Below are 12,449 nucleotides of genomic sequence, written 5' to 3' on the forward strand. Positions count from 1 at the left end.
CCGGACCGGGGCGCGCGGGGACGGCGCGCGGGTGCGGGTCCCGGGACGCGACGGGCGACGGAGCCGCGCTCCAGCTCTTCCACGTACTTGAGGAAGTCCAGGTCCAGGTGGAAGCCATAGGGTGTCTCCACTGAGTAGGGCGAGCTGGGGCTGCGGGCGCCCCCAGTGGGGCCTGGGCACAGGCGAGGGCCGCCCAGGTCTGTGGGCAGGACGGGGTGCGGGGTGAGGGTTGCGTCAGGTCATGGAGATTCCAGGAAGACCAGACAGCGTGTCCCCCACCGCCCCACCACGCACCTGCAGGGCCGCACCTACACCTGCTGCGGACGCACCTATCTGCATCCAAACACTCATGCAGTCACCCTACTGTGTGCTAGGCGCTGAACAAGACGAACATCCTGCCCCCTTGTAGGGGATCGATAAAGGCAATCTTTCCTAACGGTGCTAGGGCAATAAAAACAGCTGGGGACCCGCAGGTGGCGTAGTGGTTATGTCGCTGGACTCCCATGCAGTTTACCACAGTTCGAGTCCCGGATCCGGGTGCTTAAAACTCACGCTGCGCAGGTGTGCTTGCCCAAAATCCCGGGAGGAGAATGGAGGAGAAGGGCTTGCAGGGTGGCTATCCTCCCTGAGAGGTGATTTCTTGCTTTCTATCTCTCTTACACCCTATGGCAAAAAGCTCTCTAAAAAGGGGACCAGCAGTTGGTGTAATGGCTATGTTGCTGGACTCCCCTGTAGTCCATTGTGGTTCGAGTCCTGGACCCGGTGGCTTAAACCCACGCCAGGCGCGTGTGCGTGCGTGCCTAAGATTCTGAGAGGAGAATGGAGGAGAAGGGATTGCAGCGTGGCCATCCCTCCAGGGAGGTGATTTCTCGATTTCTTTCTCTCTCTCTCTCTGTCTCTGAAGTGGTGAGCACAGGCGCCCTATAGCAAAAACCTCTCAAAAAAAAAAAAAAAAAAAAAAAAACCTCTAAAAAGTAAATACATAAAAATAAAAAACAGGAGCTCATAGAAACAGACAATAACTGAAGGAGCGGGGCCAGCAGCTGGCATGGTGGTTAAGGGCTCTGGATTCCCACATGGCTGACTTCAGTTCGATTCCCAGACCTGGCGGCTTGTTTTTTTACTCCCTCTCTCTCCCTCACTTTGTCCCTCTCTGGTCTAACAAACAGACATACATACATAGATGTAACTAACAAAATAATTCTTTTAAAAAAGAAAAATAACTGAAGGGGCATGACTTTGGCTCTGGTTGTAATGGAAGGTTTCTCTCTTGGAGGGAAATGTAAGCTGAGCCCTGCAGGGTAGGGAGAAAGCCACAGGGGACCGGAAGGTCCCAGGAAACAAACAAACAAACAGAAATGCACAGACCCTGGGGTGGGAGTGACCAGAGCCAGCTGTAGTCCCCGTGGGGTGAAGGCCAGGGTGTCCCCAGGAGAGTGAAGGAAGAGGGTGGGGAGAGGAGCTGAATAATGAGCAGGGGCCCCAAGGGCCACCACGGGGGCTTGAGATCTCATCTCACCTGAACTGGGTGCCCCAAGATCATGGCATTGTCCACGCACACGGGCACTAAGTGTGAATCTGCACACACACGCATCCCTTTTTGCACACTCACCGGGGAGGTTCTGGTTCAGGGCAAACTTGGCCATGTTTCCCGGAGTAGCCGCTGGACACACCCTGAAAAACGCCGAGAAGTGGTGAGGGAGGGGCGAGGAGCTGTCCCTCTGGCTCGAACCTCTGGAACTGGCCTGGGTGAGTAAACAGATCCAAGATTTTTCCTCCACTCACCCCTTTCCTCCCCACACACATGTCCTCGCGCTCCTTCTCCCTCAAGATGCCACGAGGGCCAGCCAATGTCCTGGTGCAGTTCAAGTCCCGGACCTAGCAGCTTAAAAAACACACCAGGTGCAGGCCAGCAAGTTGCATGGAGGTTAAGATACTGAATCCTACAAAGTCTTGGACCCAGCAGCTTAAAAAAAAAATCACACCTTGGGACCAGCAGAGGGCGTAATGGCTATGTCGCTGGACTCCCACGTAGTCAACTGCAGTTCAGATCCCAGACCCGGTAGCTTAAACTCACGCTGGTGTGTGTGTGTGCGTGCCCAAGATCCCAAGAGGAGAATGGAGGAGAAGGGATTGCGGCGTGGCCATCCCCCCTGGGGGGTGATTTCTCGCTTTCTGTCTTTCTCCTTCCTTCTGGCAAGCTCATGCGCTCTATAGCAAAAAAACCTCTCAAAAAAAAAAAAAAAAAAAAAAAACACACCAACAACAGAACACATGTGTGTGTGTGTGTGTGCCCAAAATCCTGAGAGGAGAATTGAGAGGGATGGTGGTGTGGCCATCCCCCAGGGGAGAGGATGTTTCTCACTTTCCCTCTCTCTCTAGTGAGTGCACACACCCTATAGCAAAGACTAAAAAAATAAAAAAGGAACAGGAGTTTTGAAGCTTTTTTTTTTTTCCCCTTAGAGAAATGCGCTCACCAGACAGAGAGAGACAGAGAGACAGAAAGTGAGAAATCACCCCCCCTCCAGGGGGGATGGCCATGCTGCAATCCCTTCTCCTCCATTCTCCTCTCGGGATCTTGGGCATGCACGTACACACACCCAGCATGAGTTTAAGCCACCGGATCCAAGACTCGAACCACAGTCAAGTACATGGGAGTCCAGCGACATAGTCATTATACTAACTGCTGGTCCCCCAAAATATTTTTTTAATGAGAAGAAAAGGAAGTGAGGCAACTAGGCCACATCGAATAACGTGCTACTTAACAAGGTCAAATATGCAGAACTTTGATCCATAAAATACTGACAGGGTTTCGGGAAGCCCACGTGGAAGAGCTACAGGGAGGGGAAAGCACTTCTATCGAATGCCTTCTGTGGGCTGTGCCTGATTAAACGTAGCCCCGTACAGCCCTCCAAGGTCCCAATCATCACCCACAATTTACAGACAGAACAACGGAGGCAGGGAGAAACTAAGTCAATTGTCTGTGAGAGATGCCCTCAGACTTGACTCTGCCCACCTAAAATGCTTCATTCTCGGGACCAGCAGGTGGCGTGGTGGTTAAGGCGCTGGACACTCCCACATGGCTGACCGCGGTTCAAATCCTAGACCTGTTGGCTTGCTTTCTCACTTTCCTCTCTCCTCTCTCTGTGTCTCTCTCTGGTCAAATTAAAATGAATGAATGAATAAATAAATATTTTAAAAAATGCTTCATTGTCCTTCTCTTGTCCAGCTCTTTATTAGAGAGGTTTTAAAAAAAATAGTGTTATTGAATTATTTTTAAAATAATTTATTTAACTTTATTTATTCACTCATTCATTTTTCATTTGACCAGAGAGACACACACACAGACAGACAGAGAGAGAGAAGGTGAGAAAGCAAGCCACCAGGTCCAGGACTTGAACCGTGGTCAGCCATGTCTTAAGTGCTCCCGTACCTTTGGAGGATGCTCTCTCATTCTGATGAGTACTAGAGAACAGTAAGCATCACATGCAACAAAAACCTTACTATGCCAGAACTAGACAGAGAGATAGAAAATGAGAAATTGCCCCCTGGGGGATGGCCATGCCACAATCCCTTCCCTCCATTCTCCTCTCAGGATTTTGGGGACGCACGCGCACGTGCCCAGCATGAGTTTTACGCTACTGGGTCCGGGACTTGAACCATGGTCAACTATGTGGGAGTCCAGCAATGTAACCATTATGCCATCTTCCGGTTCCCCCTGTCCAGCTCTTGATTTGCACCTGGAGACTCAATACAGCCTCCCCCCGACCCATTGCCCGACTGTGTCGATCACATGGACCCCTCCCGGCCACCCCTTCTGGCCCCCTGCATTTCTGACACCTGCCAGGTACCTAGCACCAGCAGACACTGCTCACCATCAGCCGGCCTGACTCATCCCCCTATTCCACCGCTAGGGGGACCCCCTCGGGCTCCGCACCTCCGTCCAACCTGGGTTCCTGACATCCCTCTGCACTCCAGCGCCAGGCCAGGCGGGGCTCCTCCCAAGCCCCAAGCAGCTGTTTCCCGTCCCCGTACACCGGCTGCGCATTAGGGCAGCGGGTCACCACCGAGAACAGCCCGTGCCTCGCAGGACTTGTTTGCCGGAAACTGGCAGGAAGAACAGGCTGCGGAAAAGGCCTGGACCCGGGCTTAGGGGCCCAGGCCTGCCTCTTCCACAGCTGGCTGTGTGACTCAGTGGGGTCAGGAGCCTCCTTCGGTGACCTGGGCACACCCGAATCTGAGGCCCTGGGAAGGCAGAAAACTGCTGTGGGTTGTCCCGAAGACGTCAGCCATCTGGGGCAGGTGGACCCAGAGGCTGGGCTGAGTGACGCCCTTGGAATGGTGAAGACAGTAACTGCCTTCGGGTATTCGCTATGGGCCAGTCTGTTCTGAACAATTTATGGATGCTATTTTTTTTTTCTTGCCATAGGGCACACGTGCTCATTGGAGAAAGACAAAGATAGGGAAAGTGAGAATTCACCCCGCAGGGGGAATGGCCACAGTGCAATCCCTTCTCCTCCATTCTGCTCCTGCAAGAGGCATACCTGCTCGGTTTGATTTTTGAGTCACCGAGTCCGGGATTCGAACTAAGTTCAGCCATGTGGGAGCCCAGCTGCCTTAACCACCATACCACTCTGGCCCCCAGTTAACTTTTATGATTTCTTAAATAATATCGCCCCTACCTGGAAGGGGCTATGAGCTCGAAGGGGTTTGGCCAGCTGCAGCTATGTCACCCCGCGCGTCCCCGTGCGGAGGGCCTGCAGCCTCCTGGCAGTGGGGGCGCGGAGCTGCCCTCCCCTCTCCTCCACACCCTGGCTGTCACGGCTCCATGCGGATCCCCAGCCTGAGACCCCTTCATTAGGCCGTCAGAGCTATACGCCCTCACTCCCGCCCAGGGACTATTTTGGGATGCGGATCCGAGATTACGAAACCCGAGGGGTGGGGTACGCGGGGACCGGTGCGGATCCCCAACCTGGGGAGGGGGCTCCTTCCTGACTTGAAGCCCTAGGTGGTGGCACCCCTCTAATGTTGGGGGGCTGTCACCTCTCTGGGGGGGCGGGGAGTGCTGATGACGGTAGGAGGGGGATGCTCAGGTCAACCCCCCCACACACACACTCCCCTCCAGGTCGGCCCCACAGCAAAGACAGAGCAATTTCCTGCAGGAAACGCCGCCGGGCGGTCCCATCCGTTACCCATTGTCCACGGGTCCGGGGGCCCTCCGTCCCTCCCCTTGACACCGTTTCCGTGTCGCCCCCCACACGCGTCCAGATCAGAGCGAGGGGGCTGAACCAGGGTCCCCGAGCCATCCCGAGTGACGCTGGGAAAGGGTCCCAGAGCCGGTTGGGGCTCGAGGGAGAAAATAAGCCCCACATCTGACTCCTGCAATGCGAGAGCCGGGCGATCCCAAATCCGGAGCCTCCACCCAGCCCCCGCCCAGCTCATTACCCACCTGAGGCTCCCAGTGTGGAAAGGGTCCCTGCTGGAGGACACAGCGCCCGCCCCGTCGCAGCGCACGGAGCCCGCAGAGGGGCTGGAAGCGCAGCGCACGCTCCGGTGCGTCCCCGATCCACCCCCCGGAATGCCCTGGGATGTCACTGCAAACTGGCGTTGTACCTGAAGCCGCAGCCCCAGCCGCGCCCGCACCCGAGCCCGCCCCCTCGAAGCGCGGGGTCCGGTTATCTAGGCCTGGCTCCTTACTGACAGCCACGCCAGCTAACCCGCGCCTGAAGCCCTCAGAACTGTCCAATGGTGAAGCGGGGTGGGTTTATTGGGCGGGGCCTGTAGCTCGGGGGCGTGGTTAAGGGCGGGGCTTAGAGTGACAGGCTTCTAAGTCGGGGTGGTATTCCTACCCCCGAGGCTGCTGTCTGCAGTTCCCAGCTTAGAGCTAAGGAGTTCGGATGTGTTCCACAGGACACTAGGAAGCCATGGGAAGACTCTGAGCAGAGTAGCCCTGTAGGATGTGTGTGACTGGCCCTTATTTCCCTAGTCTGGGTGCAGGTAGGAGGACCCCGAGTCTTTTCCTCTGCAGGCCCTTCGCACATGCTGTTCCACCTCCTGACCCGTTCTTCCCTACCCACGTTCGCTGACGCCCTTCCCCTACCACAGCCTGTGTTCCCACCCTCCACAGCCGTACAAAATCCGACCAGCAGATGGTGTGGTGGTTAAGGTGCTGGACACTCCTCCCATATGGCAGATCACGGTTCAAGTCCTGGACCTGGTGGCTAGCTTTCCCACTTTCTCTCCCTCTTTCTCTGTCTCTCTCTAGTCAAATTAAAATAAATGAATGAATAAATAAAAAATTTTTAAAAATCCCTCTTTATTAATCTGGTACTTGTTTGCCATCTGTTTTCCTCACTACGCTGGCCGGCAGGTGGCGTGCTGGTCAAGGAGCTAGGCTCTCACGTGGTGGATCGCAGTTCAAGCCCCAGACTTGGCGGCTTGCTTTCTCACTTTCCCTTTCTCTCTCTCTCTCCTCTCTCTGTCCCTTTTGGGTCAAATTTAAATAGATACATAAAATAGAATAAAAAATAGTTCTTAAAATTTTTTAAAGAATTATTTTATTTATTATTATTAATTTGAGCAGAGACAGAGAGAGGGGGGAAAGCAAGAACTCCCACATAGTTGAACTCCCACCACGGTTTTGAGTCTCTGGACCCGGCAGCTTGAAACACACCAGGTGAGTGTGTGTGCTATGCCCAAAATCCCAAGAGGAGACTGAGGAGAAGGAATTGAGGCATGGCCATCACCCCTGGGGGGTGCTTTCTCACTTTCTGTCTCTCCAGTGAGCACACATGCCCTATAGCAAAAATCTCTTAAAAAAAAAAGCAGATGGGGAAAAATAAAAGCAGACGAGACCAGCAAATAGGGTAATGGCTATGTCGCTGGACTCCCATGAAGTCAACTGCAGTTCAAGTCCCAGACCCGGTGGCTTAAACTCACACCAGGTGCATGTACATACATGCCCAAGATCCTGAGAGGAGAATGGAGAAGGGATTGCAGTGTGGCCATCCCCCCTGGGAGGGATTTCTTGCTTTCTGTCTGGAAGCCAGGCCATGTCTGGCGAGCGCATGCGCCCTATTGCAAAAAAAAAAAAAAAAAAAAAAAAGAAGCAGATACTGCTTAGTTTTGACCACTGCAAAAACCTTTAAAAAAAGAAAGAAAATGTGGCCCTTCTGCCCCACCCTGTCCCAGGCAGCGGCTTAAGTCACAGGAGAAAAGAGGGAGGAAAAATGCGTGTGGAGTCCTCGGGAGCCACTCTCAGCCTCTTTGCCATTTCGAGGGCCTCCCAGACACTCAGGGCAGCCCTCGCCCTGGTCTGGAATGCCCCAGAGAGCCTTCCCGGGCCCCTCCACACTCATGCCACCGACTGAACACCCCGTTGGGGCCTTGAATGGAGGCCTCTGTACCCACCCTGCCGTCTTACCCTCCATGCCCCTCCTCGGGCCCAAACCTGCCTGATTCCCGTCTTGGTTTTATCACTGAAATAGTTCTGGATCTGAACATTTTTTTGAGAGAGAGATTTTTGCTATAGGGCACATGTGCTTGCTGGACAGATAGAGAGAGAGAGACAGAGAGACAGAGAGCGAGAAATCACCCCCCAGGGGGATGATCATGTCGCAATCTCTTCTCCTCCATTCTCCTCTCAGGATCTTGGGCACGCACGCACACGCACCTGGCGTGAGTTTAAGCTACCGGGTCTGAAACCCTGCTTGACTACATGGAGGCCGAGCGCCGTAGCCATTACACCATCTGCTGATCCCGTGGATCTGAAATGTATCCCGGTCTCTCACCTCTAATAATTGAAGACCCCACCATCTCTGGCATGCACCTCACCCCAGGCCTCCCCACTGCCCTTCTGTACCACCCCCAACTTCGAACAAGTTACAGCACTCACCAGGCAGGGCCAAGAGCTCTGGGGTTTCACATCCTCTTTCTTTTTTTTTTTGGAATTTTTTTTTTTTTTGGAGAGGATTTTTGTTATAGGGCACGTGCGCTGGCCCAGAAAGACAGAGAGCGACATAGAGACAGAAAGCAGTGAAAAATCACCCCCCAGGGGGACGGCCACGCCGCACTCCCTTCTCCTCCATTCTCCTCTCGGGATCTTGGGCACGCATGCACACTTTTAAGCCACTGGGTCTGGGACTCGAACCGTGGTTGACTACATGGGAATCCAGCAACATAGCCATTAAACCAACTGCTGATCCTTATTTATTTATCTATTTATTTATTTTCATTTGACCAGAGAGGGACAGAGTGAGAGAGAAAGTGAGAGAAAGTGAGAAAGCAAGCTGCCGGGTCCGGGACTTGAGCCACAGTCAGCCATGTGAGAGTCCTGTGTCCTTAACCACCATGCCACCTGCCAGCCCCTGTTATGATTATTTACTTTTTGATTTGACCGGAGAGAGAGAAGGGAAAGTAAGAAAGCAAGCCACCAGGTCTGGGACTTGAACTATGATTGGTCATGTGGGAGTCTTTTGCCTTAACCACCACGCTACCTGCCGGCCCCTTGGACTTATTTTTCTCTTAGAATTTATCGCCATGCAACATCCTCTATATTTTCCTTACTTCTCTCGTTTGTGCGTCAGCTCCTGGGCCTAGTGGACCACAGATAAATGATGAATGAATGAATTGCTGTTAAATAAATGAGCTTGCCCTAAGCTCCTCCGAGTCTTGGGACAGCTCAGTTGAGACGCCCCTGGCCTCAGCAGCCGCCGACAGAGGGCGCGCGGCTGCCGGGAGGCCGATCCTGCCCGCTCTCCCTGAGCGGTCCCCGCAGGGAGACGCACCACGCCGAGCGGCCTCCATGGCTGCTCCCGGATCAACCACCAGGGGCGCATCACTCCATGCTAAACCCGAGGGACTGGCGGGTGTCGGCCACAATACCAGCAGAGAACGCATTTTCTTTGGGGCTGCGAGGAAGGCGTCTCTAGGCTTTTCTTTTTCTTATAAAAATAATTTCTACATTTAAAAAAAAATACTATGTTTCGTATAGAAAGTTGAGAAACCTTAAAAAAGGAATTAAAAATCAGGGGACCAGCAGGTGGTGTGCTGGTGAAGGCGCTGGACACTCCCACATGGCTGACCATGGTTCAAGTCTCAGACCTGATAGTTTACATTCTCACTTTCCCTCTCTCTCTGGTCAAATTTTAAAATAGCAGTAATAATAATGATGAATAAAATTAAAATTAAAATTTTTTTCTAAGTAATTATTGAGTTATTTCATTTCATTTGTTGTTATTATTTCTTAATTTGATCAGAGAGAAGGAGAAAGGGAAAGGGAGAAAGCAAGCCGCCAGGTCTGGGACTCAAACTACGGTAGGCCATGTGAGTATCCAATGCCTTTAACCTCCACACCGCCTGCCGGCCCCAAAATTTAAAAATTCTCAAAAAAAAAAAAGAGAGAGAGAGAAGGAAAGTGAGAAATCACCTCCCACCATGGAGCATGGCCACACCTCAGTCCCCTCTCTTCCATTCTCCTCGTAGGATTTTGGGCACATATGTGCCCGGTGTGCTTTTCAAGCTACCGTGTCTGAGACTTGAACCGTGCCATTGGTCACCTGGAATCCAGCCACTTCACCACCACACCATATGGCTGGCTCTCCTCGTACCTTTTTTTTTTTGAGAGGTTTTTGCTATAGGGCGCGTGCACTTGCCAGACAGAGACAGAGAGACAGAAAGCGAGAAATCACCCCCCCGGGGGGATGGCCACGCCGCAATCCCTTCTCCTCCATTCTCCTCTCAGGATCTTGGGCACGCACGCACATGCGCCCGGCATGAGTTTTAAGCCACCGGGTCCGGGACTCGAACTGCGGTTGACTACGTGGGAGTTCAGCGACATAGCCATTACACTAACTGCTGATCCCTGCTCTTACCATTTGTTTAAATGCAAACGTTTATGGGCTGGTTCTTTGGCTTTATCGTTGAGGCAGAGGATCCCACTGTGCTGTTTGAGTCTTAGAACCAGCAGTTTGAGAAACACTCCAGGCATGTGTGTGTGTGTGTGTGTGTGCGTGTGTTTACCCCAAATCCCACCAGGGCAGATACACAGAGAAGAAAGAGTTATGGTGTAACTCTGCCCCCCGAAGAGGGGAAGGAACCCAGTGAAGTCATGAACTCTGTAGCATTAAAAAAATAAAATAAGGGAAGCAACGTCCCTCGTGCCCTGAGGATGAACCACGAACCACGGTCATATAAGTGTGTGATGGTGCAAAGGTGAGTGAGTGTGCACGGCCGGAGTGATTGTCATCTCCTTGGCAACGGCAGGGCAAACAGCCTACAGTTCCTAAGTTCCCAGGCTCAGAGGAACTGTCTAGATGCAAAGAACAGAGAACGCCCGATCCATTCCCCAGCTTCAGCTCGGATTCTGACTCATCCTTCCAGACACAGGCCTCCCCGGTCCCTGCCCCAGAACCGACCTTTGCAATGACCCAGATGTTAGCAGAGGGTGTCAGGAAAGGACGTGGCCAGCCACTAAGAGCTGCGGAATCTGTCCCCTGGACAGGGTATTGCATGACTGGCCCCAGAGCGCTCACGGGCTTGTCTCAGGAGAACGGAGGCCAGAGTGCATTTTTCACGCTCCTTCCAAGGCCTGGGTCACCTGGTCCGTAAGTTATTTGTCTGGATCACTTCTGGGAATCCACCGACTTTGGGATTGATCCGTCCCTCTTCTGGGCTCTTCTAGGCCCATGGGCTTCCCCCATCGCAGGACTGATTATCCTGCAATTGAAGGATGAATGAAGGTTAAAATGATCTCACTGAGAACCAGCAGATGGTATAATGAATGGTTACCTTGCTGGATTCCCACGGAGTCGACTGTGGTTCAAGTCCCAAACCTGGTGACTCGAAACTCACACCAGGCACATGTGCATGCATGCCCAAAGTCCCGAGAGGAGAATGGAGGAGAAGGGATTGCAGTGCGGCCATCCTCCCTCAGGGGATGATTTCTCGCTTTCCGTCTGCACTGCAGGCATGGGTACACCTGCCAGAGTCCTGAGGAACTGGAGGTGGGTGGATGGTGGCATCTCACCCTGGCATGGGATGAGACCCTGTCCAGGGTGTTTCTCTGTCTCTCCTCTTGCATGTGTATACGTCTATCATGAATAAAAAATAAAACTTGCAAAAGAATGTATTGAGACTTATATAAAATAAAGACATCTTTGTTATTTAGTTATTTGTTTACATGAAGGTGGCTTCATGTTTATGTTCATTTACATGAATGTATTATCAAGAATGACTAATGATCACAGTAGACAGTTTAAATTATCTATGGTGTTTAAATTCAGTTATGTAAACCATAAACCCCAAAACTTCTCCAGACACATCTTTGAAAAGACTTTAACTTAATTGCTTAATTAGGACTCAGTGTTAGTTCCCCTATTCTATTGGCAAATCAGAATATACCTAGGAAATGGTGCAGGTTTTTTTTTTTTCCTCCCAATAAGAAAAAGGGTATTTGGGGCCAGGAGGTGGCACAGGGGCTAAAGCACTGGATTCTCATATGAGGTCCCCTGTGTTTCAAGCCCTGGACCTGATGGCTTGGTAATCTCACCAGATGCATGAATGTGCATGCCCAAAGTCCCGAGAGGAGAATGGAGGAGAAGGGATTGCAGTGCGGCCATCCTCCCTCAGGGGATGATTTCTCGCTTTCCGTCTGTCTGTTTCTCTCTGGCGATCACAGGCATCTTTTAACAAAAATCTCTCCAGGGACCAGCAGGTGGCGTGGTGGTTAAGGCTCTGGACACTCCCACATGGCCGACCAGGGTTTGAGTCCTGAATCTGGTGGCTTGCTTTCTCACTTCCTCTCTCTCTTACTCTCACCCTCTGTCTCTGTCTCTCTCTGGTCCAATAAAAAGATAAATAAATGAATAAATAAAATAAAATAAATAATTTTTTAAAAATCTCTCCAAAAAAAAAAATCAGAATGAATGGTGCACATGCCCTATAGCAAATTTAAAAATAATAATAATAGGGGCCAGCAGGGGGCGTGGTGGTTAAGGGCGCTGGACTCCCACATGGCTGACCGACCATGGTTTGTGTCCTGAACCTGGTGGCTTGCTTTCTCACTTTCTCTCTCTTTCTCTGCATGTGTCTCTCTGGTCAAATTAAAATAAATGAGGGACCAGCAGTTGGCATAATTGGCTATGTCGCTGGACTCCCACGTAGTTGACCGTGGTTCGAGTCCCGGACTCAGTGGCTTAAACTCACGCTGGGCGCGTGTGGGTGCATGCCCAAGATCCTGAGAGGAGAAGAGAGGAGAAGGCATTGCGGCGTGACCATCCTCCCTGGGGGGCGATTTCTCACTTTCTGTCTCTCTGTCTCTCTCTGTCTCTCTGGAAGCGCACTCACCCTGTAGCAAAAATCTCTCCAAAAAATTAAAATAAATGAATAAAATTAAATAATTATTTCTTGATAAGTATAATAAGAGCGGGGCTGGCAGATGGCATGGTGGT

The 12,449-nt window shown here is 51.8% G+C and overlaps 1 protein-coding gene across 1 annotated transcript in view; it reads right to left on the reverse strand.

The window, feature by feature from the left end:
• The window catches only part of KANK3 (KN motif and ankyrin repeat domains 3), a 15,035-nt gene extending 6,230 nt beyond the window's left edge, over nucleotides 1-8,805 (reverse strand). Inside the window, exons 1-4 of the mRNA XM_027776353.1 lie at nucleotides 8,653-8,805; nucleotides 5,450-5,679; nucleotides 1,613-1,674; nucleotides 7-199 (exon numbers count right to left, since the gene is read on the reverse strand). Coding sequence (XP_027632154.1) covers nucleotides 7-199; nucleotides 1,613-1,674; nucleotides 5,450-5,679; nucleotides 8,653-8,805 — 638 coding nt within the window. The remainder of the gene's footprint in view (nucleotides 1-6; nucleotides 200-1,612; nucleotides 1,675-5,449; nucleotides 5,680-8,652) is intronic.
• Between the last annotated feature and the right edge of the window lie 3,644 nt (nucleotides 8,806-12,449).

This window comes from Tupaia chinensis, unplaced genomic scaffold (genome assembly GCF_000334495.1).
Source record: "Tupaia chinensis unplaced genomic scaffold, TupChi_1.0 Scaffold000668_1, whole genome shotgun sequence".
NCBI lineage: Eukaryota > Metazoa > Chordata > Mammalia > Scandentia > Tupaiidae > Tupaia > Tupaia belangeri.